At 35.5% G+C, this 23,017-nt stretch overlaps 3 protein-coding genes across 8 annotated transcripts; 2 read left to right on the top strand and 1 right to left on the bottom strand.

The window, feature by feature from the left end:
• The first annotated feature begins 89 nt into the window (after positions 1-89).
• Positions 90-16,264, top strand: LOC106181595 (SH3 domain-containing kinase-binding protein 1). Of its 6 annotated transcripts, none has more exons than XM_087002430.1 (14): positions 92-212; positions 1,891-2,048; positions 3,387-3,588; positions 4,623-4,729; positions 5,145-5,286; positions 5,635-5,885; positions 6,262-6,340; positions 10,877-11,061; positions 11,494-11,659; positions 12,023-12,199; positions 12,349-12,464; positions 13,474-13,599; positions 14,013-14,103; positions 14,295-16,264. In XM_087002430.1, the coding sequence occupies exons 1-14, from the start codon at positions 209-211 to the stop codon at positions 14,561-14,563; spliced, it is 2,073 nt and encodes a 690-aa protein (XP_086858556.1). In that variant the 5' UTR covers positions 92-208; the 3' UTR covers positions 14,564-16,264. The 6 variants fall into 6 exon arrangements, with proteins under 6 accessions (XP_086858560.1, XP_086858556.1, XP_086858552.1 ...); XM_087002426.1 differs by having other exon boundaries at positions 10,877-11,112; positions 12,026-12,199; XM_013566028.2 differs by having other exon boundaries at positions 10,877-11,112.
• Positions 16,265-17,744: 1,480 nt separating this feature from the next.
• Positions 17,745-19,201, top strand: LOC147764000 (phosphoglycolate phosphatase-like). The gene is made up of 2 exons (XM_087001745.1): positions 17,745-18,436; positions 18,481-19,201. The coding sequence occupies exons 1-2, from the start codon at positions 18,144-18,146 to the stop codon at positions 19,196-19,198; spliced, it is 1,011 nt and encodes a 336-aa protein (XP_086857871.1). The 5' UTR covers positions 17,745-18,143; the 3' UTR covers positions 19,199-19,201.
• Positions 19,202-20,519: 1,318 nt separating this feature from the next.
• On the bottom strand, positions 20,520-22,952 carry LOC106181573 (phosphoglycolate phosphatase). Its single transcript, XM_013565997.3, has one exon. The coding sequence runs from the start codon at positions 22,934-22,936 to the stop codon at positions 21,890-21,892; it is 1,047 nt and encodes a 348-aa protein (XP_013421451.2). The 5' UTR covers positions 22,937-22,952; the 3' UTR covers positions 20,520-21,889.
• Between the last annotated feature and the right edge of the window lie 65 nt (positions 22,953-23,017).

The raw sequence follows: 23,017 nt of genomic DNA, 5'->3' as shown, positions 1-23,017 counted from the left end.
TTTTGTATTTGTAAAATTACAAAAATTATTAATTTGAAGCAATTTATTATTATAAGTGTATCGTTTGCCATAATGTCACAGAAAAATGTGTCGGTGCTAGTCACATGTCACGTGATCACTTCCGCCATATTGAGTCACTAGAAGACGGAAGGGCAGAAACTAAAGATAATTTCAATGCGACAGGTCCATATAGGGCCAATAAAGCATCATGGGTGAGTAGTAAATGTTAATACTGTAAATGTTAACACTTTATTGTATGGAATATACGCAAGCTTGTGTGAAATAATGTTTAATTTGTTTAAATTGTTTTGAGACTTATCAAAGTGGTTGAAGATACGTTTAGTGATAGTAAATTACTATAATTCTAATATCGGTTTACAGATACATACTGTTGATGTTTGTTATAGTATAAACCACGTGTCACCTTGACAGATGAGTTGTATTGTGACAATAGCACGTTATACCCCAATTTACTAAGTTCCATAGTACAAGATTTAAAATTAAAGTCATTAAGATTGGGGGGGCTTTTTTAGAAAAGCAGCCACAATATTTAATGATTTGTAAAGTATTTTTAGTGATTGGTTTAATGCTGGTCAGCATGTTGCACAGTTAGTGATAGTCTTTTCTTTTTTGTTTTCACAAACTAAACTCATGAAATATTGTATTTGAATGCTTATTATGGCCTGCAAAACTGTTGACTAAGTTACCAATAGGCAATTTTTAAAAATTAAATTGCCTGTATATTTGCTGTATATTTGCCTGCAAAGAAGTATGTTGTTATTGATTGCAGACCTCTAGATATGGCATGAAATCATTTTATATTTGTGGAAATTCTGCTTTAATATGGATACATTGTTTAGACAATTTTTTAATACAAAATATAAACCTGAGTATCTAAATGGATTCCTAATATCTTATTTAGGTAATTAAATAAAAATTATTCACTTATAAATAGGATGCATATGCTTTTAGAGCAGTATGGTCATTTTAAAATTAAGAGAGCAAATTTCATTGATTTACAGTTATAATCTAGAAAAAATGTCCCATTTTTAACATATTTTGGTTAAACTATTTTTGCACATATGTGTTAACCAACAGTTTTAGGAAGGTTATGAATTATTACATATATATGTTAAATTATTAAATACATTATCATTGTTTTACCTTTCTTAGTAACTGTAATATGCCTGTATAGATTAGATTTATTTAAAATACTTTGATTAGATATAATGTGTTATAATCTGCATGTAAGTTGTAATGAGAAATTAGATATATTAAAAGTTTTTAGTATATTTGGCTGTTCAAAGAAAAAAGGCCCTTGCTGATCTGAAATGTTGGTATGTAAATGAAAATCAAGATACAGATAAAATGTATTCAATTTTTTTTTTTTTAGATCTAGATCATATTTTACATAGTTTTAACAAGTCAGTGTAGCTAGCAGTTTTTCCAGCTTTGTCTGTGGTATTCTAAAATACCCTGGTCAGAGTCTTCGTGTCTTCCCTATTTTTTGCCCCACCATACTCTATCATATCGTGATTGATGAGTCATTCTTTTGTGGTTGCATGTCTTCAGTCGTTATATGGGATATGTTTTAACATAAGTTATATAATATAAAACTGTTTACATTTACTTTCTTCCCCCCTTTTTTCTTTTAGAAGATTGAAAAATTGCATTGATCAGTTAGTTCTATTGCTAATGAGAATTTACTTCGTATTAGTGGATATTCATTTTCAGTGCACAGCATGGTTTTCAAGATTTATATTAAAATAGTGACTGAATGTAGTAATGTGATGAGTTATTTCTATTTTTTATGGATTTTTTTTCTTTTTTAAAGGGAAAATTCTTGTAATGGTGATTTGTCAAATAGATTGTCAATTTTTTCTCTTTCAGTGGAGTGTATAGTAGAATTTGAATACACTGCAGAGCAAGATGATGAATTAACACTGAAAGTCGGAGAAGTGATTACAAATGTTGTGAAACAAGAAGGTGGATGGTGGGAAGGAGAGCTCAATGGAAAGAAAGGGATGTTTCCTGATAATTTTGTCAAGGTATATATGGTTACACTATAGATAGGAATATGAGTCTTGATGCTTTCAGTTGCCTTTCCATATGGTCATTGTATTTTGAAAGCTTCTCATTGTGCTGTTAGAAATGTTTATAGGTAGTGGCATGTGCCTTCAGTGTGGGTAGCAAATGTACCCAAACTGGAAACTGATGTTATTATTTGTTTAAGGGACTACTTTTATTGTGGGGCGGGTGCTGATAATTTAGATGCATATGGAATTTATTGAAGAGTGGCTGGGATGTAGTACAGGCACTCTTTTCTTTGGGAATTCACACTTCCACGTTAACAGTACTATAGTAGTAGCTCCAGTGAATGGTGATTTCAAGATATAAGCAGAAGGTCATAGATTCAAGGGATGATAGGTAAATTGCCATGCCATCCATTAACTTAAAGGTAGGTTTGTGTATAATGATAACTGGGTCATTCTACTAGGGTTATCTTTGGCTCACTTTGGTGGAAATGGATGTCACTCTGTTAGCAGTAACAGTCTTGACCATGTTCTGCAATGTCTCACACTGCCCTTATGTAACAAAAGCAGTTGTCACAAATTACTTTAAATAGTTGATAGGCTTTTCTAGATAAAAAAAATCTTGTAGACGTCACAATATTACTTGTGAATAGTTGATAGGCTTTTCTAGATAAAAGATCTGGAGGCTATTTTACATAAAAGATCTTGTAGACTTGATCTTGAAGTATGTGTTTGATTTCACTTTCTTTTTAATGATTTTTGCAAGTAAATAAGATTTCTTTTTAAAAATGGATACTGTAGGATATCTTGAAGTATGTGGTTGTTTCCAACAAGATTTAATTTAAAGGACTTTAGCAAATTAATAAAACATGAAGGACCACATTTACAACTAGATTAGAAGCACCCATAAAGTTAAAGATAAAGTTTGGTACTGAATATTCAACAGTATGGCATTTTGACAGCTGTGAGTGATGCAAATACAATGCGTGGTTGATGTGAACATATATTAAGGGCATCAACATCTACAATGTAAATATAAAATTAAAATTCTGGAATTCAGTTATGCCTTTTGTGTTTGTACAATTGGGTAGTGTAATAGTCAGAATTCTTTTGAAGGCCAAGGAGTACCACACAATATTTAGCATTACTCAATTTTAACAAGAGTTCTGTTAAAGGTAATGACTTTAATGACAGCTAGGCTGCCATAAAAATTACTTACTAGTACTTATTTGTATACAGAAGTCAGTTACCATGAGACAGATTTTCAGGAGATTTTATCAGGCTCATGGGATTAAATATTTCCTTTAAAATGTTCTCAAACCAACAACTCATTGTATTGCTTTGTCACCCTAGGAAGTAGTTAAACATAAAGAACCCCAAAAAGAACCAATGAAGGAACATATAAAGTCAGAATCCCATAAAGAAGTAGAGAAAAGGAAGGATGAATCTCATGGAAAAGGACACCATATTGCAGCATTAAAAGACAGACTGGGAGACCATGCAATACATGCAGGAGCACCACAGCCAAAGGCCTTTGCAGAAATGAGGAGGAAAAGTAAGTGACTTGCATCTTTTTATCAACATTAATATCCACTCAAGGACTGTCATTGACATTGGTTGTGTTGCTTGATGTATAATTTTGATATTCTTGAATTACTTGAGAACCAGTTTCATGTGTTCACACTGTGTCAATTACAATCTGACTTAAAGCAAAAGGTAATTGCTTAACCCATTCATAAACCCAGCAGGATAGATTTCAGTCAACATTTCTGAACTGATAAGAAAGCATTAAACCCGTTTTAGGTTAGTCCACAACCAAATTCTGATATATTCAGTGATATATTGCCTGTAAGAGGGACTTCTTATGTTATGTATGATTAATCATGTAGACAGTGACTTTGGGCAATTCTTGTACAAGCTACAGAGCAAGGCACTTATTAATGCTAAGGATCACTTTTGTCTTGGGGGGGAATGGTGGTGTAATGAGGATGGCATGGGCCACACATCCATATTGTCATCTTTGGCATTAGATCATGATATCCTCTGCCTGAGGCTGCCAGGTGTCTGTGGCTTGTGATGAGGTCAGGCTCAGAAGAGAAAAGTTATTTTTAGCATGAGTGATGAATGTTGAATGAGATACATAGCACAATGTAGCACATGAAATATTGCCAGATCAGAAATGACTTGCATGTATGAAATGTTTTTATTATTTCTGTGCAAGATTTTGGGTTTAAAATTTTAGTGGATATGTTAGAAATTAAAGATGTTGGTAGAAACTAGTAACAAAGAGATGGTCCCCATGGAAGTTGTGGATTTTTTTTTTTTTTTGATTTAACTTAAAAAGCTTTGAAATGGAGACATTTTTTGGTGAATAGTCAAGCTTTGTTAAATTTGAAGTGTGGGGTTTATATGATTTATATGACCTTTTTATTTTCATGTTATCAAATGCATTGTTTGAATGTGACCCATATTGTGTAAGATATCTTTAGATCTAATATATCAATAAAATTGTATTGTTCAAATAAAGTATCAAAGCTGCAGTAAAAATTTATCTGATAAGATATTTGAATGATGTCTTTTTTTTTTTAGGCACCAATAATAGAAAACTCCGTGCTAAAGCAACATTCAGTTATACCCCTGAGAATGATGATGAACTCAAGCTAGAGGCAGGGGACATCGTAGAAGTTTTAAAAGAGGTTAATAATTTAATAAGAAGAAGTTGTTTTTTATTTCACAGTTGTAAGAGGCAGTTTTAACAGTTATAAAATAGCTTGTCATAACTTCACAAATTGCAAATATAAAGCTTTTAACAGGAAGTATCATGGAAACAGTTAAAGAGGTACAAATGATGATAAGGAAGTACTAGTAAGATTCGATAGCACATTTTAAAAGGATCTTTTAGTTAGCCACTCACGGCATAAAATCTGATTTGCATGAGTTTTAATTTAGACATTATGGTATATTTACATATATGCCAGTCATAAGGAAGGATGACGACTTCACAATCAAGGAATTTTAGTTATCACCTTCACTTGCTTGTAAAGGTGTGTTCATATATTTAGTTAACAAAAAAAAAAAAGATGTATAAAATGTCCCATTATTTTATTTCAGGAAGAGGAAGGCTGGTGGCAGGGAACTGTAAATGGCAAAAATGGAGTATTTCCCTCCAACTTTGTAGAACTTTTAGATGGTGGCAAGATCGAGGATCTTAAGGCAGCTGCAGATCATGAAGATGAAAAATCTGGTGAATCAGGTATTAACCAAACATTAATTAAAGCAAGAAAAAAATCAAAGAATGAAAATTGAAATGAAAATTGGCCTAAAATTGTTTAAAAATTTTGGTCAGAGCATCATTTGATGCGCTTTAGTCTAAGATGAACCCATAGTAGTTTCTTCAAGTTTTATCTGTGTCTTTCTGTTATAAAACGCGTAAAGTGTTTCATTCATTTGTCTTGCTACTGATTTATTTTGGTTCCAAGCAGTCCAAAATTAGGGCCTTAAAGTTTAGACAAATTTTTTGGGCCAAAGTGCTGTTGTGAGAAATCCTGATTGGGAACTGCCTTCCTTGCACTTTTAGGTGATATTACTATGTTTTTTGCAGCAAATGATACCATAGCTATGTCAGAAGACAAGCCTGCTGAGGAGCCCCCTCCAGAGATCACAGGCAAGAAGGTGAAAGGTGTAGGTCTTGGGAACATATTCAGTGGTGGTCCCATTAAATTGCGGTCTACGGGGGCTCTGGGGAAGAAGCCTGCAGAACTCCCTAAAGAACCAGCCAAAGAAATCCCCATGGAACCTCTTAAAGAGCACCATGCAGTTTCTAAGAAGAATAGTCACAATGATGATCACAGGGTAAGGCTATGACTGCAACAGTCTGAATCTTATGTAATTGTATGATTTTTTTATTTCTGCTGCCAAGTGACAATTTCAGCTGAATACCAGTCTACTTTCAGATAATTAAAAAAATCTATAATATACATTTTGTCTTGGAAGAGGTCCACACTGTCAGAGCACTGTCCGGTTATATACTGTTATCAAAGACAAAATGTGATTGAAACCAAGTAGTTTAGAGCACAGTTTTAGTATTTGAGGTGAACATTGGATGAAAACAATGAATGTCTGACAGATGAAGTAGGACTGTACATTCTACAAAATCCCAATTTTCATCTGATATCAGATTTGTGATTTAAAAGAAGAAATTCTTATTTTTAAGTCTGTTGCTTTCCAGAGCTCAATACGTAACAAGGCACCACCTCCTGTGCCTCACGAGAGACCGCCCTCGCTGCCCCCACGGGATGTTAAGCCAAGTAAGTTTACAAGGAAGCATAACCTAGTGTGGCTGATCTCATCTTATGATAATGATAACAAAGAAATGAGGATAGGATTTCACTCTGTCAGAATCTTCATAGAAGGATAGAATGACTCATAGATGACATGGCATATTGTGTTCACATTTGTATGTTTTCTTATTTGTGTAGCTTTACTCATAGTATAATATTGACCACTATTCTGCATTCAGTCTTTTGATTGAAAGTATCTTATAAAGCTGCCACAAACTTGTTCTACTTTCCTGCACTACAAACCAGGAGACCCTGTAGCAAATGTTTATTTTCTGGCATGTATTAATTCAGCATGGTCTTATTCTTCTACATCTTTCCTTTGTCTCTCTGCTTCGTATAGACACTCACCCTCTATCTCCAACCTGCTGTCAAGAAACTAGAACAGCAACAGAGGTAGACTTGAAGCATGACTGTAGTATTCCCAGTAGTAGCTCAGCTTTAAATGCAGCGGAAGAAAATGATAGTTACTTGAGTGTTGAAGCAATATCAAAATTCAAGTCTAATTACAGCCCAGCAGTTTTAGACTCTGTGACTGAAAGTAATGATGTTGAGAAAAGAAAATCTCCCGCACCACCAAAACCACCCCGCAGGTCAATATCAAATTCTGACACGCGAAACTTATTACATCAGAGTCAAGGTCAAGAAGTTCAGGAGAGTATCAGTTTTGATGAATCAAGTCAAACAAAGCATGGTTTCTCTTTGTCATCTGTACTGTCTAAGCTGGCAGACAATTTAAACCTTTCCCATACTGAGGAAGATCATACTGAAGACCATTTAGATGAAAGTGCATTGGCTCATGCAAGAGAAACACCACCCCCTAAACTTACTTTCAGAAGACGAAGATCCAGACTCCTTTCTAAAGGATCTGCAAAGCATGTATTTTCTCACAGCACACCTAATAGTGGCAACAGAAAGAAAGACAGAAATGCTGGAAGTAACTCTGAGAATGATGTCGACAGCAAACACAGCCCCGAGATGAGGTATCGCATTGGGGATGTGATTGTTCCAGCTAGTAGCTTGCCCAAGACTGATTTATGCCGGCATGGAAGATGTCCTTCACCACAACACCTTTCTCCCAGGCAAGACAGTTCATCGCAGCATTATGGTAGAGAGAACCATGATCGCAAACATAGAAACACCTCTCAGTCCCTTCCTTATTATCAGCAGGGAGCGTGTTTTGTCCTTTCAACCCAGGCTCATGTATTTAGGAGCCTTGAACCAGGGAACCTGGATCATCACTATGAGACTACCTTGGGTTGTGAACATGTACACCAGGAAAGTGACATTGAGGAGTGGATGGGACCAGACTGGCACAGACCGGTCAGTATTTCTGTTAAAGATGAATACATTAACAGTGATCCCATAAACTGTGATTTTCAAGAAACTCTGCAGCCAATTACCAACCATAAGAAAGAAGCGGGTCCCATCAAAGCAGAAAATATTACAGATAGTCTTGAATTGTTAAGGGAACAGAAGTTTGGAATGATGACAAGGGACAAAGTCGAGAGTTACAGAAATGTGGGTATTGGGTGTAGGGGAGATGAAAATATTATTAGCAGTCTTGACAAAGCTGAAGATCCTGGCAGCAACAGCAACAACAACAGTAATGCCTCAATAGGCAGGTCAGTGACCCTTGGCATTGGAAGTAAAATTAGATCTTTTTTCTCATCACCTGACAAAAAAATAAAAAATCTAGAGAAAAGGGAGCATGATTCTAATTTCCCTGGCAACAATTTGGATACCATAAACAAACAGGAGGCTATTGAGAGGAAGAAACCCAGCTTAAATCCCATTATAACTTTGCCATTGTCTGGGGTCAACCACAATGAGATGGTCCCTTCTGAACAGCATGGTGTGGCCAGACACTTGCACAATGACCAGGAAAAAAGTCCCAAGGATTCTCCTGATCAGGATATTACTCTGAACAAACCCGTATCTGGTCCTGCACATGTGTCGAGGAAAGAAGAAAGTGAAGAAGAGCCGTATGTACCAACTTATATTGAGACCCTTCAGAGGAGTGGAAGAATCTCACCGTTCCTGAAAAACACTCTCAACAAGTACAAAATATATCAAGATGGAAAACCAGTCTGCAGAAAGAGCTATCCTGAACCTTTTCTGATACATAAACCAATTGAAACCAGGTTGCCCACACCAGCTACATATGCTACCAGCACTGAAGACCCTAATCATCAAAACCCATGTCCTACGACTAGTGTGCAGAGCTACAGAAGTAGAAGCCAGCAGGTCTTTTATAATCCTCTTGATCCCTTCATGGAACAAAAAGAAAAAAAGAAAAAGAATATATTCAAGAGACTGAGAGCGAGCTTTAGAGAAACCAAGGTTAGTATGTCAGCAACACACAGGAGGAAGTATGATGTTTCAGAACGAGATGTCTCTAAACATGGAAAGATTAGGCTAGGAATGTGTTTCAAGCATGACAACTTAGGGAACAGGTCAGCCATTGATACAGAGATGCCACACTATTCCAAATTACCAGATGCCAGTGAGTACAAAAGTGATGATCTTCAGAGTGAAGAAATGTTGTCTGATCACAGTTCTCTGCATTCCCAAGACTTGACAATCACTTCTCTCAAGCCTAGTAATACAGAACAAACTGATTCATGTCACATATCCCCAAAGATTACCCACCTAAAACAGATACCAGTGTCTCAGGCCTTTCCAGATAATAAGCAGCCCAAACCAAGCGACCTATCAGTGGCTTCAATAGATGTCCTGAATGGCAGTTTTGATGCTTTCTCACACAAAGAAGATTTCAAAGATGTGAAAGGCAAAGATGATAGAGCAACAGTTGAAACTCATTTCTATAATTTTGGTCATTGTGATCAACCTAGAAATGAAGCTGCCCCTTTCACCAAAGAGTCTTTACATGTTGCCAGATTTCAAAGCCCTGAACCATTAGGCCCAAGAATGATTGAACCAGCTCCGTGGGCAAGACGCCAAACCCAGGTAGTCAATGCTATCTTGAGTGAATCTGTCGAACCTTCCATCAGTCTCTGTCCAAGTTATTACTCAGAGGACAGTAGCCTGCACTTGACTGTGGATGGACCTCAGAAGAACAGTACATTTTTGGGAAATGGTAAAGATGTTATATCAAGAGATGGTTCTACCAAGACAGATGCGTGTTCTGCTGAACCTACAAGGAATGAGGTATGCCAAGAGTCTTGGACTAAGGAGGAAGAGGATGATTTCCCAGATGATGGCAGTGCTGGAGGGGATGGCAGTGAAGACGACAGATCTCTGGAGCCCGGTGAAATCTGCAGTCCTTCTGTAGTTTTAACAAAGTCATTAGAATTTCAAGAATTATTCCAACATTGGGAAAATCTGTCCAAGTGTCAGGATGAAGTAAGAAACAAAAGTAAGACCCCATTTCTCCCAAAACATGGATTGCATCATCATGAGCTTGATCCCCATTGTAATCAGGCCAAGAGTCATGAGGAAAGTGCTTATGAACTATCAGCACCAGTATTACCTCCCAGCCCTTTGGCAAATGAGGTTGTGTTGTTTCCAAGCAGCAGAGAGGAGTGCGAGGAAAGACTTCCTACATTTGTTGTCCCAAGGACTGACAGCTCAATCATTGAGCTTTAATACACAACTCTGACCTTGTTTGTTTATTAATTGACTTTGCTGTTCAAGGTTTTGTTCCAAGTTTTGTGAACTGATGTTTTTAGCTTTTCAAGAATTGGTGTTGACGTATTATTGAGAGACTTGTTTTTGAGAACTTTGGTCTTGTTTTGAACTTTGTTGCAAAGACAATTTACCACTTATTCTTGTTTTGAACTTTACCACAGAGAGGATTCATGTACCATTTAATACTATGTGTCAGATGTTAGATATGTTAGATAATATTGTACCATATAAAGAATCTTGGTGAAGTAAGAACAGTTGACACTAAAGAATATCAAGGATTGGATTTACTATTCACAATGCAGCATGGTGAGTCACATCACAAAGTTGACAGAAGTCTTTTTTTACTAATTGCTCTCATTTTACATGTTGCAACTTGTTTTTATGTAACCAGTCTGATGTTGTTTATGTTGAAAATGAATTTTGTTGCATGCTGAATGAATATATGTATATATTTTCCAAAAAATGTTCTTTATTTTTGTTTTCCTTGAAAGTAAGCCCTCTGTTTTGCTATACTAAAGCTTTCTTTTTAGTCTGAAACTATTAAGATATATTAGAAATATTATATTACATAGCGCAGTATGTGAATGGAATGGAGCTTGACAATATATATTTTGCAGTATTGTTTAACCATATGCAAACAATGCTAATGAAGGACTATAGAATAGGGTGGCAGTGCCTCTTAATGAATAAGCCAAGTGACTTTTTGTTTCAGAAGTTTGTTATGAAATAATCTCCAAAAGAATGAATATGTTAAGTGACAGAAAATGTTATTGACTAACAACAACAAATAACAAGTTTACAAGCCAATATTGAAACACAGACATAGTTATATTTACAAGCACTTTTCCCTTTCAGTTGAACGTGCCCGTGTCCTCTACTCGTACTCCGCAGAGAACGATGATGAGCTGAACTTGGCAGAGGGAGATGTGATCACCATATTGGACAAGGAACTGGAAGATGGTGGCTGGTGGAAGGGGGAATTAGATGGAAAGATAGGGGTGTTTCCTGACAACTTTGTTGAACTATTACCGCCAGAAGAGGTACTGTCTCAACCAAAAGTTGCTGCACGCAATGCTGAACCACACTCTGCGGTAGATAGAACCTGACTTAACGTAGTTTTGAGTGTTAATGATCAGTTGTTCACTATGCAGTTTTGCATGTTGAAAGCTGATTTTTAATGAAAAAATTGTTATATTTTGAAAGAACAGATATTGTAGATAGTAGTCAGTTTTCCATTTGACTGTTAAATTTTCAACATGCAATTTCTAATGTGTAATAATGATTTTCAGAAAGAGTAATCGCTAAAAGCTTTTCATGTTGAAAATACCTTTTGCAGTATCATAAAGTAAGGTAATAATTTTGCTATATGCCTTTAATTGAGGTACAGATTGAATGATCTTGAAATCCTTTTGGCAGAGACCCTTATTGAGAAATTTTAAACCTACATTTTAATTGTCTTATTCACATTTCAGCCTAAACCCAGAAAGCCGCCTCCGCCTATGCCAGCTGTCCCAGCCGTGCCTGCTCCACAAACAAAACCTTTGAAAGAAGTCAACCAACATCATCACCATCATATTAAACCTCCAGAAAAACCACCACCACCCGAAGTTACCAAGCCAGAAACCAAATTTAAAAAGGGTATGTAACCTATGTTCTACCTATAGCTACTTGTGACGAGGGATTTTTTCTTCACAAATTTAGGGAACCGTGATATTGTCTCTAAGTTCTAGGTGTTTGAATACATGCATATGTATTATATTCATTTGACTCAACATGTTATGTATATTAAAGCATGCATTACTCTTCATGTTATTTTATTTCTGGACATTTTAGTTGAATACCACATACATGCTGCTAGAAAAAAGAAGGAAGCTTTGAACTCAATGACATGCACCATTAGCCTGGTTGAAATGTCATTTGGGTGTGCATGAATTCCTTTTTATATCCTTGTGTTATTGAATCATTAAAAAATGCTTTGACAGCCTCTCATATATTTCATAGCAGATAATGAGAAACCAGCCCCAGCTCTGCCTGCCAAGAAGCCTCTTCCTCCCCCTATTGGTAAGAAACCAGTGCCTGCCAAGCCTACAGACCTACCCAAGCCAAAACCAGTAGAGACTAAAGTCAATGAGGGCAAGGATACTGTTGACAGTAAGACCTCTGTCAACAATAAACCAGGTAGGCAATAGATAAATTGATGTAACCAGAGTTAAAGGCATCTGTTGATTTCTGCATTTTTTTTTATTCATAGAGTCATGTTTGTAGCATTCTTTTATACACATATTAAAAAATGGATCATCTTTGTGAAACTACATGTTCTTTTTCAGATGTCAATCATCTTGATACCATAGAAACCACAGAAACTTTGTCTCACCTGACTGTGAATCGGCCAAAGAATGCCAGCAAAAGGCCACCATCTTCTGCAATTCTTCATAAAGACACAGTAAGTGATTTCTTTAAAATAAATGTGTGTCTGTGTGGAGTTGGATTTCTGCATTGCACTTGAGATGCCATGGTAAAGCCAGTTCTTATATATGCACAATATTAACCATCTGTACATGTGAGAAGGCTTTGCTTACCTTATAATATATGCTTGGCATATTAATACATGTTTGCAGGCAACTAAAACGGTTTGAATTGATGCAGTAACATTAAGTTCAATGAAACATTCATCGCACACTTAACATTTATTTAAGAATATTCTTTTATCTTAGACACAACAACCACTGTTATATTAATAAAATGTATTGTAATGGTTTATTGGGTAGGCCTATATGTAGCTTTTCCTATACAATTTATTATTTATGATATGAGTGTAACACTAGTTTTAACCACAAAAGTTAAATTGCATGCTATGATATATATATATACACTTGTAATACTAAACTTAATGTCATGAAAAGACCTATCCAGCATGTGCACATGCTTAAGTCAGTGCAGTTCTAGAATGGTGGCTTTTGTAGCAAGTCTCAGTGATATTCTTACTGCATAGTTATACAGAGTAGTTTGAACTGAGCCCATTCCAATTTTGAAACAATCTGTGCAGTGGATTTGGTGTAGCTACTGCTGTCTGCTTGTCATAACTTGACTGCAGTACCTTATCAAATCTCAACAATAGTGCTTTTTTGCCAATAATACAAATGCTTTGAATCCCATTGCTTTGTACAGGTCATTTTCTAAGAGTTGAAAAATTTTGTTGTCCCAGCCATTTCAAGAACTGGATAAAATCACCAAAATCATGTTTTTCTTGGTCGACATTTTTCAACCTTCAAAATTGTGTTCTACCGTGGTCTAACATTTCCAACCATCAGAATTGGGTTCTACCTTAGTCCATACAGTTTTCAACCACCAAAATTGTGTTCTCCCTTGGTCCATACAGTTTCCGACCACTCTGTCTAAACGCACTGTTAGGGCACTGATGCATGTCGGCTTTGTTTCTCTCTCTGTGGCAGGAGTTGGTGGAGCCTCTTGAACCCTCGTGGGTGAAGGAGGTGAAGCGTGCCTCCATCAGGGACACTAGTGACGGCACCACACACGTACAACATGAATCACACCGTAAACTACATCACCATCATAAGGTAACTGATAGTGTGCTAACTTTGGGCATGGCAGTCAGGATTCCAGAGGCTGAACGGCTATTGTGTTTGTAATGTGAAGTGTAGCTTTGTGGCTGGAATGCAGTGTTATTGCAAAGACATTGTTATGGTTTATTGTACTCAGATTGAAAATGTGTTAGTAGCATTTGTTGTAGCCTTCTGTATGTACTAGAAGTAGACTTTTATTAACATTTGCACTAAAACTGGGCAGCACTTTCTAGTCCATGGGGTTATTATATTTTTACAGTCTGCAAACTAGTAGATATTAGAATATTAACATTTTTTCATCCTGTTACTTTTGATGGCTGTCTAAGCTATTGACAAAAATGAAATAACACTTTAAAAAGGCTGTAGGTAGAGCCCAACTCTGATGCATTGGTCTCCTTGTTCTGCAGGAGCCTGAAAAGTTGCCTGAAAAAGCACTGCCCCATGTAAAGAGACCACCACCACCAACAGTAAAACATCAAGACGAAGAGAAAGAAAAAGGTAACAAAACCCTCTCTTATTATATCTTAGAGAAAATATAAAGAATATGTCCAGCTACGAATAAAATCATGGGATTTTAATTGATTTTTTAAGAAGTCACAGTATATAATGTTAGCATGATTTTACTTTATTTAAAAAATGTGTATATAGTTGTCACTGATTGTCACTATTGTGGATTTGATCTGTTTCAGAAGTGACCAGTCCGAGGAGCAGCACAGACGATGCCAAGTTAATTCAGGAACTGCGCCAAGAGATGAAAGAAATGAAAGAATCCACTGTCAGTATTGAAAAGTACAATGATTTAAAGAAAGATTTAAATGAACTGAAAGCTCAATTCATGGAATTCCGTAACACTTCCAATAAGAGGATCCTAGATCTTATGAATGAAGTAGATGAAGAAAAGAAAATCAGACTCAATACTCAGGTGGAGATAGAAAGAATTAAAAAGCTGGTAACATGATGAAAATGCAGGAGGCATGTCAGTTGTACTGTAGATGAATACCTCAACAATGTAGAAAAATTACTTTTGCTTTGTCATGCTATCAGGAAGTTGTTTTTCAATTTCTTTTATTTTGCAAATTGCAAAATGAAAAATCTTTCTCTATGAGGTTTTTCTCCAGAGTTAAAAAAATATGCATTGTGTAGGCCATGATACTTTATAATCATCCTATTTTTGATTGGCAAAAAAGTATGTTACAGTAAGAGAGATAGCACATGATGTAACATATGAAGTTGATACTGCTGCATTCCTATTACATGAGTGAACAAAAGGAAGCCACTTGTAACATATGAATCCTGCAGAAATGATGTTCAAAATGTAATGTACATTGCCTCATAACATGCCAATGTTGTATCCACTGCTCTCTTTGCATTATTATTCATCTGAGAGAGGTCCCCTGGTTGGCTGTAGCATGTGTTTGGCCCAGACATTCAGTGCTAGAACTATTGCATTCCATTTTTACACGTGACTTCAGAGACTGTAAGAATTTTAAAATGCAAATGATAGAACTTTTGAATGTTTATATGTCTTATTCTTTAATCTTATATAGAATTGAGTTAAAATTTTGTATATTTCTCTTGCTCATCATATGCACTCTGCATCACTTATGCAATATTTTAGAGTAGTATGGTCTTCCTGCTGTCAATAGGGCAAGACTGGAATAAAACTGTAAAATTTAACTTAAGTATTATATTACAATATTTTTAATGGCAGATAAACCCAGTTGACTGATCAAAGCCCATATTTAGAAACTAACCAATTATATCAGCAATGTATTCCAAGAAACCCTGAATGTATCACAATCTTAAAGTATAATTATATTTGTATATTTTGACTATGTAAGTATTATTTAGTCATTTCAGTCATAGGCCTGGTTCTTTTTTTTTTTTAAGACTGGGATATGTTATTTTTAAAATCTTATTTATATATTTGTGGTGAGGATAATTTTTGGTACGTCCCTTATCAATGACTGGTGTATTTCTACTAAAACATTCAGTAGTGAATTGTGTCAGTTGTCCTTGGTAATGTCCCATCAGCTTTTGGGTCTTTATTGTAAATGAGTGTCAGAGCTGGTGTCAGTGATTGTTAAATATATTAATTACTTATTTAGTTATTTTATTGCGTAATAACTGCCAGGTTATTTGACTTCTTTAAAACACATTTGCATTATGACCTTGTACATTTTTATTTCTTCTTGAGAAATTGGTGCTGAAATGTGGTCTCTATGGTGGCTTGCTGTAACATAGAGCTTCTGCCAGATGAACAACAAGGACAAAATATATACCTGTGTTTTTGTAATTAACTGCATGAGTCTGATATCCTAGTAAGCCATAGTAGAATTTCAACTCTGCATGTAACTTGGTACATGTAACATAGTGTTCTTTGCAAAGACTTCAAATTATTTTCACAATGTACAGTGTACTAAGAGCAAACAACAGTTTCAGTGTTAATGAACATTGAGCATTTAATCATATTTTATAGGATATTTTGCTTTATTTGTATTTTGGTATAATTCCCCAAGATTAATTGAATCCTCCAGAACACTTGCAGAGTTGGATGACTTTGCTTGCAGCTATGTTCAGCTTATAGCTGTGTCTGCAGATATCATTCATAGTGGAAAAATATTGCAAAAAAAGTTTGAAATAAAACTTTGTTGATTTACATATAGCAGTTTTGTCAATGTATTAAAAATAGATTGTTTAAAGATATATTTGTGAAATATAAAACAAACTATCTAAAGCTATCAAATGTGCAGATACAAACCACCCATCATTTAAATAAAGTGTTCACAAGGGAAAAATAATAAAATGCCAAAATAATTGAAAAATGTTAATTCCCGGTCAACTCGAACAGATATAGTATCTGGATGATGCAGAGTTCACATGGTCAAAATTATTGACAAAAAAGTTAGAAATGATCGTGTTGGGCCAGATATGATTTTAGAAGGTGTAATTTTAATCGGACCTATAACTTGAAAGATAAAGTGCCTACAAAGTTAAAATGAACCTGACCTGCATTTCAATGCCACCAATAACCCAATCGGAGTTCAGCCTAAAGTAAGTCACCATTTGGATGTTACGGTGCTCACAAGGCCAATGTTACAGAAAAAATCGAAAAGATGAACAATAGTTTGATCATGCTTATTGTTTGGGAAAAAATCCGAAATCTTAGGTTATTTATAGTATGCCTAAAATTGCATTTGTTTTTAATTAAAACAACACTCAGGAAAACCCGACTTTCAAAATTTAAAGTTCGAATAATTGCTTTTGTTTTTAAAGAATTTTTACATGGCTAGGGGAAGGATAGTATCAGATTGTGTGGAAGCGATAAGTGATAACGAGCGGTGACTCGGTAAACAGGGTCGGTAGACAAATTTATTTTTCTCTTTAAATGTGATAATTAACGAGCATAGCAACTAAAAATTAGGGTAAGACATTTTGATTTATTTCCTTTGATAAATCAATTTATATATTTATTTATTTGATTTTTTATTTTTCATTTTATTTTTATTATTTTTGTCAAGCCCACGGTATGTGTCATTTTAGAACAAAAAAAATGTCATAAAAGTTTTTTTCTGGTGAGAATTGTATAGTTTTCCCCCTCTTTTCAGACCAATACTTAATGCATTTTTACATTTAAAAAAATAGGTCGATTTCCTCAATCATAGTGCTTGTCGCACTCCTTAACCAATGTATGTTTTGTCTGGCCTATAGGGTAACATTTTTTAATATAAAACACGGTGTTGATAACCTTTTCCAAGGTATTACTGTTTATATATTTATTTAATTATTCATTTATTTATTATTTATATAATCACCTTTAAAAGATGAATGAAAAAACGAATAAAATAAATAAATTAAAATGAGATGGAATAAAATGAAATATATATAAAATTACACAGCTTATATAGAGGACAGAAGACAGAAGATTTTAAAAGTAGTCCCAGAAGCATGTGTTTCTGAGATTGTCTGTCATGATATCTGGGACTAAAAAGCTCGATGTGTCTACTAGTCCTGATGGTTCGCGTGACCCTTTGCTAGCAGATTTCGTTTTGATGTTGCTCAGACATAGAATTTAGGCCATAGGAGTTCACCCTTTCTAGCATCTGACCTCACTCTCTTCAAATGATGTCAACCGGGCACACGAAAAGCTACTTTACTGTACCCTTTACCAGGGCCGCAGTTTGAATTTTCACTAGATATTCAAAGATACATTTCTAGATAAATGATGGTACTTTTCGAGTCAGAGAAATGTCCACGTAATTATCTGCGACCGTAGTAAAGGGTAACTTTACTGCAGGTTGTAATGATTGGCGTCAGTGCTAATAGCGCCATAAAAATCTTTTTCTTTCAATTTGGATGCAAAACCATGGCCCAATGACAGTTGTGACCAGTCAACCTGACGTAAGGGTGAGATTTCATGCTTTGAAAACTTTTGAATGTTATATACACGTGAATTACATCTGTTTGAGACAAGAAGCTAGGACTACCTCATCCCCAAGCTTAACTTTTGGATCAGATGAGGTTCAACCGCATAAGAAATGTTAGCTCGATCACGATATAATTCCCTGATCACACGACTCTTGAGCGTTTTTCGACAATGCAAGAAAAACATCTCAGTCGTGTCGAGTTTGTCAAAATCAGACCCAAAGTTGGCGATTCCGACAGACATTGTGAAGCAGTATAACACTTTCTTGCTTGACATGAATGGAGTTTTGTGGAAAACGAACCAGTCAGCCCTCTTTGGAATAATGGAGTTCCTAGAAAAACTAAAACAACTAAACAAGACGGTGATACTTGTGACACATAACAGTAGAAACGACAGAGATCACCTGTGAAAAACTATTATAAGGCGAATTGGGTTTGACTTTCCGAAAGAAAACATATTCACTCCGAGTGGCACGCGGCGGCAAAGTACATAAAAGAAATCGGAAATTTGAAAGGGACGGTGTACTTGATGGGCAGTCCGGGCATGGCAGCAGAAATGGATGAAATGAGTATTGATCATGCCTGTTTAGGACCCGACCCTGATGTTATTTGCACAGACCCAAACCAACTTCTACATGTACAAAGACCCCTTCGCGAAAATGTTGGCGCGGTTGTTGTAGGGATGGATCCGCATTTCGATTTCAACAAATTATTCAAAGCCGCAAGTTATCTGACCAACCCAGACTGTTATTACGTGGCTACAAACTGTTTAGAAGGAGGGTTGCATTTAGGTAAAGGCAGAGTCATGCCAATAACAGAAACATTTGTTACTGCTCTCAACTTTCTATCTAAGAGAGAACCTGTTGTTGTAGGAAAGCCACACAAATATATGCTAGAGTGTATAGAAACCAAGCACTGTATCCAAAAAGAGCGCACCTTGATGGTAGGGGATAACTTGAGAGCTGATATAGGTTTTGCCAAGACAGTGGGAATTGATTCTTTATTAGTTCTAAGTGGGGCCAATAATCTGAGAGATGTGCAGGAAAACATAAAAAGTGATTGTCCCATCAAAAGAAATCTTGTTCCTAATTATTATGCTATCCTTTGCCGATTTATGCAAACCAATGTAGAGTACATATTCTACTTAGAGTATGTATTTGGTACATAAGTGTTTTTTTATCATTATATATATATATATATATATATATATATATATATATATAGGCCTATATATATATATATGCTGGGTGTAAATAAACTATTAACAAACTTAAATAATGTCGTTAATACGAAAAAAAAAAAAAAACCCGCAAAAGCAGTGTTTTATGGGTCTTTGTTCTACTATTGATTATTATCGGTATCTAATTTTTTGATTACCGTGAGTGGAATGGTTCATGTCCATAGGCGCGGAAGACGGGGGGGGGGGGGGGGGGGGGGGGGGGGGGGGGCTAGGGAGGCTAAACATCTCCCCCCTCTCGCTTTTTTCAACCACGACAGTGCTTAACGCAGGAGGGGTAGGTCATGGGCCCAATCCACTTCTTTACAGCTAACGTATCCTCTCCCTATGTAAAATACTCTCATTGTTAAATTCTGTTTCCTACTCACGTACTGTCTATCTGGAAATTCGTATAGAATATTTTGAGCTATTCAGATAATTTTTATAACGATTGAACTGAAGTCAAAAGGGCGCACTTCTAGAAAAGGTAGTTGGGAATATTTATTTGTTCAATAAATATAACTTACATTAATGCGTACTTATTGAATTAAGTAAGTTGTGATATAAAAAAATTCATCTTGGAATTCGCGCCATGGCGCACGCCAACTCAGATCGAATGAAAGTTTTAATGTTTCAGGTCTTTTTACCTAGTTCTTGCTTAAACGTGTAAGGTGAGATGCCTTTTATATTATGTCTTATCCTTACTTCACGTTATTCACTCATTCATCATTCAAACATTAATAGTAACCAATCACGTTTTCTACATTTTCCAACACATTACAAACATTTGCCTTTATACACGCTGAGTTTCAAAGGACACTGAAACCTCACCTCTGTGCTATTAGCATGTCTCTGCTGTATCCAGTGTCCCCTTAAACTCCGGGTGCCTTCGTATGTTATCTCCAATTTTGAATTTTCAAAGCAAGCTCATGTCAAATTTTATTAATACAAAACTCGCTTAAACTTGACCCCTCATTTTGGCGGGAAAAGTACGGGAAAACGATTTCTTGAGGATAAACGACAATTTCCCCATGCATACCAGTGATTAATGAAACCGTTTCAAAGTTAGTCAATTGTTTTTTTTAAAGAGTACAGTCTTTGTAAAAATCCCTTAAGAGATTATTATGGACGGTATCCATCACTGACGGTCCACAATTTCGCTATACGTATATTTTTAAAATATTAAAATTAGTACTATTCTCAAAATTGTTTGCAGTGATGTTTTGCGTACAGTAAAACAAAGGGGAAAATAAAAAAATCTGCAACATTTGGATTGGATTCAAGCACATCTTTTATTTCAGTATCTTATTAATCTGAGATTCTTTACTCAAAATTGATCTGTGTCAGTCAGCTGCAGGCGATAAATAACTTGTGGATCAATATATACTACAAACCATGAAAGGTAACACTTTTCTGTGCATTAAACTCTACTAAAAAACAATCCAAAATTTCGACGCTACCATGGCCTACAACTAAACCCTTCATAATGATAAAATTTTCAAACATTGATTATGCATTGGAAGGTAAGGACAATCACAATATAACCAATAAATATTTTGAGATAGGTGGGAAATGGTAACAAAATAAATATCTGGAATATAAGGACAATCACAATATAACCAATAAATATTTGAGATAGGTGGGAAACGGTAACAAAATAAATATCTTATTCTATAAATACCATAGAATTCGACGTTATATCCAGCAATTCAAGGCCTGATATCCAGTTTTGCCTCAGTCAAAATCACTTTTCTGAGGTCTGCTAAAACATATATTAGTCTCAGCCTAATTCAATGATTGTACAATATCGTATGTACGTGTAATGTCACATATAAAGCTTTGGCATTTTAAGTTATAACAGTCAAGCATACACATTTGGCTTTTTTCTTGAGCACTCAGAGACAAAAATATTGTTTATTCCTGGAATTTTCTGTGTTTTGTATCAATCCACGCCAAAATACCTAATAAATTCTCCATTTAATTTTATAAACAAGTTGGGTTGTGACCAGGATGGCTTAAATTAGCCTCTGTAATTTACTTTTTCAAGCTTTGTTAAGATATTTCCATGGTTTGCATTAGAAATTTATATCTTACTTCTCTTTCTTTTGGAAAATTGACATTTCTAGTATTGATTGGCTCACATATAAAATCACTTCTGAAAATCCAGTTTCAGTGACTGTTCATGGAAATTTTGTGGCCTCAATTTTTCCTATATTTGCTCACTTAGTCTATGGCCTGCCATATATCCTTTTTAAGTGGAAGAGTAAATTTAAAAAATCAAGTCTATTTACATAAATGCAAGTTTTTAAAAAGCAGTTAGCCTATTTTACTTGAACTATCTTTCTTTTACTTGGTTAGTTTGAGCTTAACATGGTTAACTGTCCTTAGAAACCATCTTAAAGTGTTTTGACCAAAATCTCATATAATTGCATTTTGATAATTTCCAGTGTAACTACATGTAACACTCTAAAAATAACACTCTAAAAATGATAAAAATCTGCAACACTGATCATCATCAAAAATGATTTTTCACGAAGTTTACAACAAAAAAATTTGGGAATATTGACTGCATGACTTAAATTATATATGTAAACTGTATACATATAAGTACCTAAACTGACATGTATCACATGAATATATACTTTACAATGATTTGCATAAATCAGCAAGAGAAATGGCATAATAATCAGGAATAAGATTTTTTTTGGAGGGGCAATCACTTTCTAGATTTTCCTGCACATCTTGCAGATTATTAGCTCCACTAAGAACTAATAAAGAATCAATTCCTACTGTCTTGGCAAAACCTATATCAGCTCTCAAATTGTCTCCTATCATGATGGTCCGACCCCTCTGGATAAAGTGCTTGGTTTCTATGCACTCTAGCATATATTTGTGTGGCTTTCCTATAACAACAGGTTCTCTTTTTGATAGAAAGTTGAGAGCAGTAACAAAAGTGCCTGTTATTGGCATCACTTTTCCTTGACCTACATGCAACCCTCCTTCAAAACAGTTTGTAGCTACGTAATAACAATTGGGGTTATACAGATAACTAGCAGCCTTGGAGAACTTATTGAAACCGATATATGGGTCCATCCCTACGACAACAGCACCAATATTTTCATGGAGGGGTCTTTGAAGAATTTCTTGGGGGTCCATAGAAGGTGGATCTGGGTCGGGACCAAAACCAACATGGTTTATCTCCAAATCATCCATTTCTGATGCCATGCCGGGACTGCCCATCAAGTACACCGTTCCCTGTACATTTGCAATTTCCTTCACGAACAAAGCTGCTGTATATGCCACAGTGAATATATTTTCTTTCGGAAAGTCATATCCAAGTCGTCTTTTAATAACTTTCTGCAAATATTTTCTACTGTTTATGCTGTTGTTGGTTACAAGTATCACCGTCTTGTCCAGTTCTTTAAGTTTTTCCAGAGAGTCTGTTATTCCAGGTATGGGTGACTCATCTGTGTTCCACAAAACTCCATCAACATCGAATAAAAAAGTGTCATATCGTTTCACTATCTCTGACGCTGTTGCTAATTTTGGTTCCTGTTTCAAATATGATAAATCCTGAATCAAATTAGTCTGAGGAGAAATCGTCGATTCTTTCCTTAGCACCTGTCGCCAAACAACATAAGAAGATCGTGTCAATGAAAGAATGGTTCTAGCAGCCCTGAAACCTTCCATAACAAGTGACTTCACTTGACAAACTCAGTCATGGAGAGGAAAGACACTCCTGTTGAAAAGACATACCTCACTGACTAACAA

This window comes from Lingula anatina, chromosome 1, assembly GCF_051362555.1.
Source record: "Lingula anatina isolate TDL-2025a chromosome 1, LinAna3.0, whole genome shotgun sequence".
Lineage (NCBI taxonomy): Eukaryota > Metazoa > Brachiopoda > Lingulata > Lingulida > Lingulidae > Lingula > Lingula anatina.
This window is presented reverse-complemented; position numbering and strand designations above follow the sequence as displayed.

What these genes read in the sequence shown, in the direction of transcription:
- LOC106181595 (XM_013566028.2), top strand. An exon ending in ATGCTGAACCACACTCTGCG is followed by an intron (nt 11,113 to 11,493) that starts GTAGATAGAACC and finishes TTCACATTTCAG; the next exon opens with CCTAAACCCAGAAAGCCGCC. An exon ending in CTCTGTCAACAATAAACCAG is followed by an intron (nt 12,200 to 12,348) that starts GTAGGCAATAGA and finishes GTTCTTTTTCAG; the next exon opens with ATGTCAATCATCTTGATACC.
- LOC147764000 (XM_087001745.1), top strand. Translation starts at nt 18,144, where the DNA reads ATGTTAGCTCGATCACGATATAATTCCCTGATCACACGACTCTTGAGC. An exon ending in AGAAACGACAGAGATCACCT is followed by an intron (nt 18,437 to 18,480) that starts GTGAAAAACTAT and finishes ACTTTCCGAAAG; the next exon opens with AAAACATATTCACTCCGAGT.
- LOC106181573 (XM_013565997.3), bottom strand. Translation starts at nt 22,936, where the DNA reads ATGGAAGGTTTCAGGGCTGCTAGAACCATTCTTTCATTGACACGATCT.